At 32.0% G+C, this 6,000-nt stretch overlaps 1 protein-coding gene across 2 annotated transcripts in view; it reads right to left on the bottom strand.

Moving 5' to 3' along the window:
* Positions 1-518: 518 nt before the first annotated feature.
* The window catches only part of USP38 (ubiquitin specific peptidase 38), a 30,107-nt gene continuing 24,625 nt past the window's right edge, over positions 519-6,000 (bottom strand). For both annotated transcript variants that reach the window (XM_079154147.1, XM_079154148.1), the window contains one exon: positions 519-1,730. In XM_079154147.1, coding sequence (XP_079010273.1) covers positions 1,569-1,730 — 162 coding nt within the window. In that variant the 3' untranslated portion in view covers positions 519-1,568. The remainder of the gene's footprint in view (positions 1,731-6,000) is intronic.

The raw sequence follows: 6,000 nt of genomic DNA, 5'->3' as shown, positions 1-6,000 counted from the left end.
ACAGGGTAACTCAGAAAATCACAGGAAAGCATGATGAAAATCTTTCTGGCTCATTCATTTACAGAGAAGCGGAATCTTGATCAATTCTGTAAAGCGTTTCCAGTTTTAATCCATTTTTAGTCTTCTGGGTAATTAGAAACGGGTTAGGAGTGGGCAGGTAGTGGATTGAAGATGAGGTGTTGTTTTAAACTGCTGCCACAAGAGCTTGGGAAAAAGATAAACCTGTATCACCAAAGAACCTTATTTCCTCAAAATGTTTTCAAAATAAATGAGACCAATCTTTAGAACAATGCACAACCATGGATAAGTAAAACTGTCAGGAAGGAGGATATTTGGGGTAACTCTTGAATACTATATAATCAAAACCCAGGAGAACTGACAAGCTTCCAGTTTCCTGGCCAAAAATAATGTGTGATGGTAGGGTCTGGCGTTTTCACATTTTATCTGAAACTAAGAAATAGAGGCAATTGTGGAGAACATGACTCAAACAAAAAATTCCAATTCTACAACTCCAAAAATATGTTATCAATGTTTAATGTTTTGAGGATTAAGTAACAAATCAAAAAAGATTTTTTACTTAACTAAGTTCACTTCCTTTGAATTTTTCTAAGAGTTAAAAATTTACTATTATACTTACTGATTTAGAACCATCAGATTTTGCTTCTGGAAAAATTAATACCTTTCAAAAAGTTACAATTTTAATGTTAGCACAAAAATTACTTCCTAACATTTCATTTTTAAAAAAACTTTTCTGCAGCCAAAGATTCCTATTTTTGAATTACAGTACTGCAAGGCACATACAGAACTCACCTCCTTCAAAATACACAGATGATATACTCCCTGAAATAGAAGTTTAAAATTCTTGAACAATTAGAAATACTACAAAGTTAGCAATTTTTAGGTAAAAACATTGCTTCTACAGGATCATGCACCTTTCTTAAAATCAATTCAGCACATATGTATAAATAATCCTTTTTTAAAACATCTGTATTGAAATGCAGATACAGTGATACTGAAGACAGCACTAAACAGAAACCTGAAAAATACTATAGCTTGATAAATTTTGTTATTGCCTTCATTAGAGACAGGATCATCTCTAGTATTTTCAAAGACTTGAATTTAATAACTGGGTAACTACACAAAAAAAAGGATTTTCTTTAAAACAATATTTCTTACTTCTAGACTCAATTCTTGTATAAAGAATGTTAAGTGAATTACATACTTTTTGTTCAGTAGAACCGAAGATAGACCACTTAAATGCTTCTACCAAATTTAGTGCAGCTTAATTAGGGACCAGGTACATTGTTTCCTCTGAACATTTTTGGTCAAGCATGACTAACCATAATGCAAATGGAATCTTAAGAGGTAGATTTTTTTCCCATGATGCATTTTGTTAATAAATGTATTGTCAACAAAATAAAAACAAGCACTGGGTGTGTTTTCTTAAAGTACAAGGGTCTAATGAAAAGAAAAATAAAAGATAGGTATGATATTTGTTACAGTCTGACATTTTAACAGTCATGGTATTAGCTATTTTGTGATCAAGTGATTTTTGGACACTCTCGGGATCAAAATACAAGTCTGCCAACTGTGTTAAATCCTCCTCCACCCCCTCCACCAGTTGGTCCACAGCTTCCTGGTGGGTCATTGTCATCAAATCCATTGGGCCGAAATGAACAGGAAGCAGATGCGGCTTGTAGTGCCCGGGCTCGGGCATTCAACTCTTGTTCCTAAAATTAAAAATAGTTCTTATGAAATTAAAATGCTAAGTACAGTGGATGGGTATATCACACATACAAATATTCTAAAGCTGCCCTAAGCCTTAATAAGCATCTTTCAAATCTCAATTATTCTAAAAATATTGACATTAATCCTTACCAAATCCTACTGAAGTACATAATCACCTTTGGAGCAAATAAGAGAGCAAAATCCTCATGTAACTCCACAGAATGACCCATCTTAAAACACACTCCTTTTCAAGATCTCACTTTACAATAAACTGTAGCTCCTAAGACACAAAACTTCTTTACAGGAAATATTACAGCCCCTGCAACACTCTTTAATAGGAAGAATTCTTTTCTTCTATATAAAACATAGAATCCAAAGATTATTACAGCAGATAATCTATACTTTATCACCTGGGGCTATTTTGGAAGTAGGTGATTATAGTAAAAAGTTAAGAGGAAATACCTTGCACTTTTTTCCCTATCCTTTCCTTAGGCTACTTTTTAATACTAAGATGGATTTCAAAAACTACTGACAAGTAAAATGAAGTCTATCTCCTTATAATAGCATTTAGAACTTTTTGCTACCAGATTATTAGAACTTTTATCAAAACACTGTTTGGTACCTGGATTCAAAAGGATAATATGAGTAAATAATGTTATATTCATTTTGCAAGGTATGAAACTGGATTGTAAAAACTATGGGCCCAGAAACTCCTTCAAATAGTACACAGAACATGCTGGCATGTGCCCATTTTTCTGGAACAAGGTCTACTGCCTTCAAGTGGAATAGTCCAATAAGGTCTAAAACCCACTGCTAGCAAGGCATAGCCCTTCGCTTGTCAGCATAACCTTTTGCTTGTCAGCATAACCACCCTGAAGAACTTTCAAAACCAGCCAACATTAGCAACAACCATAAGATAACCCATGTTTCAACTTAAAGTCCTGAGACTCTGTGATCTGGCAAGGCAATCCTATTTTATAATTTTTAGTTAACTACTCTCCCCTCTTTATGAGATGTTCAATTTTTCATGATGGAGGGGGAAAAAAAAATCAGTCTTATCCTGAAATCCATCCTTCATATTATGGATACCATATTTCTCTGTAGTAGAGTGACCTCTGTGTGACTCCCAATACACAAAATGATCAAGACTCACATACTTTTATGGCTAAAAGGAACTTTCAATAGGAAGTCCTCAGTGGCCTAATTATGATAGGGCTTTTAAAACCTAATTTGTAGAATATTTCTGAAAACATTTTTTTTTTCATCTACTGTGTCTTTTAGAGTATTTATAATTGTTGGCTTCCACATAGTATTTTTCAGATGATATATCAGATAATCAATCTATATTACTAAAAAATTTATTTTATTACAGATAGAAAAGCCAAACATACATCAGAAAAAGAAAAATAAACCAACATCCTCAGTACTCTAGCTTTATATTAAGCTGTCCAAATAAACAATGAAACTGTAACTCTGTACCTAAGAAACTATAGTTTCATATATAGATATGTTTGTTCCCTAGGAGTTAACAGCTGAATGAATATGCAAGGTAGAGTTCCAGAGTTCCAGAAGTTCTGCTTCTAAAAGATACAACTGTTTTTAATCTAGACATTGTTTTAAGCTAATAACCCCACTGCTTCTAACACCTATGAAATCCAGATTTCAAAACATAAAAGCATCCCAAGAATGTTTCTTTTTTGTATAATATTCTGTTTTCAGAAGATGAGTTTATGGATTAAAGCAGGAAAAATGTCATTTTATTTCTTTTAATAAAGAAGAGACATTGTGTACAATGTCAAAATCATAATTCTCACAGCATATAAGTTATGTCACAAATTTATAGCAAATATTAAAATGAATTCTAATTTCAGTAGCAGACTATAAATGTCGTTACAAAAAGAAGTTACTGCTGCTTTGGGACAGAGTCTAGTACATTTAGATCTATCAGTTAAGTGAAACTATTGACATTAAATTCACCCTCTTTTATTTCTCTTTAAACCACACATATTTTCTGATAAATTTAAGAAATTAAACCACCACCTTCCTCAAAGAAACAAAGAAAACAAGCAAAAGCTAGAAAAGCTCTGCCTGTGGTTGATGTGGGCCTGATGGCTGGTAATTTCTACTCTATAATGGTGGTGGTACTTTCGAAGTCTTTAACTTACTGCACCCTAACCAGAGGTATAGTTTTTGTAAGGGACACTAAAACAACAGATACTCCTAGTGGAAGCTGGATTGAAGGGAAAGAAATAAAGAGGAAGATCCTTCTACTATTTGGAGTTTTAATAACTTTTTATAAATCGGTACACTGTTATTTCTTATACCCAGTATTCTACATAGTCATCTATTATAAAGCATGAAATAATATGAACTATCTGCAATGAAATGAGCACAAATTTATACCTTAAAACTAAGTGCAAAAACAAAAACACACATACATCCTCTATGTGTTCAAAACTGAAAAACTGACAGCTGAAAACTTCTGTATATAAGACCTAACCACAGGCATTCCCATTACTGGCAATTATTAGATATGTTTATCAGCAAAACAGAATAAACAATATAGCTTCTCAACACAAACTTAAAATACCAGGATGATTTGGTTAAATGGTACGAGAAATCTTCCAATTCAAGTCTTTATCAATTATACCACTGCATATAAGAGTACATAATTACAATCTAAATTATATTTAAATTTGTGTTTAAGGGTTTAGTGTTTATTATTACAATTTGCTTTGAAAAGGCATTTCGATAATGAAGTTTTAATAGTCTAAATATAGTAAATACCTTACTGTAAAATTTGGTAACTCACCAATCCGAGACTTAAGATGGGGTTTAGACTTAAGCTGTACAACACTGAAAAACTACATTCACAAAATAACATTTTTTTCTGTATTTAACAGAAGAGTATTAAAAAAGAATGAAAAGAATTACTGCTCTTGCTCAAGTACTATACAATCAGGATGTAACAGGAAGACAGTAGGATGAATACATTGGAAAATCATTTAGATTTAGGTGGCAATGCAGTAGTTGTTATGGCTATAACAGTGCTTGGCACTCCAATTACAGAAATTAGAGTAGTTTCTTGTCTTTCCAAACATTTGATGAATATAATATTCTACCCAATCACTGGCATGCAATTAATCTTCTGCGAATTTCAAAAAGTCAGGATAGTACGGGGCCTTATTTTGTCTATATTTTGTATTATCGAAATTTTCTATTTTAACTTAACTCTCTGCTCTACCTCTCAAATCTTTAAGAATCATAATAATTAATAACTAGTACTTACATGTAACAAGCAAGAAGAATATGAAAGAATACATTTTATTTCTATTACCTAGTGTTAGTCTTTAGTTAGTGAATCAATTCTAACATTCTGAATATCAAAATTTTTTTTCCTGTAAAGTTAATTGTTTTTGTGTTTAGAACACTGCTGTACTCCTTTAAAAATGTGTCATTATGTGGGTATTTTATAAAGGAAATTTGGAAGTGCTTGAAAAAACTTTCCTCTAAAAACCAGTACTATAACATCCATTTCTTTTCTTAGTCTGCTTGTATCTTTCAGTTTTGTGACTTTCAGACAGAAAAGTTTTAGAAATTTACTAATTTAAACCCCAAATCATTTGAACTATCCAGTTAATACACCTATAATTTCTTTTCCTACAATTTCACCTACAATTTACTACTGCCCCCCCCTTTAATAGAAAGTTGAAAAGTTTCAATGAAAAATACTTGCAGCATTACCATTAACTTTAAATAACTCCTAGAAAAAATTTATTACAATGAGTAAATTCATCTTGTATAAGTTTATGCCACAGCTTTTATTTACTAATTGTTCTATTATCTCATTGATTTTATTGCCCAGATGCTCAAAAACACAAACATCCTTTCTTTACATATTCTTTTCAGTATTCTTTATTTTGTCCATCTGAATGTCAACAAACGGTCCTTAAAATATTTACACCAAGAACTTGCAGGAATGAACACCAAATTCAGCAGTCATTTCCCTGAGGGTGGGATGAAGGGGAAGGAGGGGAGATACTTCCATTTTATGTTTCTATATGGCATGATTTTATAATCATCTTTTCTAACTAAATATATAGCTTTCATAAATAAAAACAAAAGAGGTCTTCTATGTTGAATGTAATTGCCACTTTTCACAACTATTTTACAATATTAGAAAGTATGACAATTGAATTACATAGGTTGAGCTCATTTCATATAAATCCATAATCAAGTTTCAGAATTCCTTGAAAATGTATGAGTCAAGCT

Source organism: Sciurus vulgaris, assembly GCF_902686455.1.
Source record: "Sciurus vulgaris genome assembly, chromosome: 9".
Classification (NCBI taxonomy): domain Eukaryota; kingdom Metazoa; phylum Chordata; class Mammalia; order Rodentia; family Sciuridae; genus Sciurus; species Sciurus vulgaris.
Note: the sequence above shows the minus strand (reverse complement) of the source record. Positions and strands in the feature narration are given on the sequence as shown.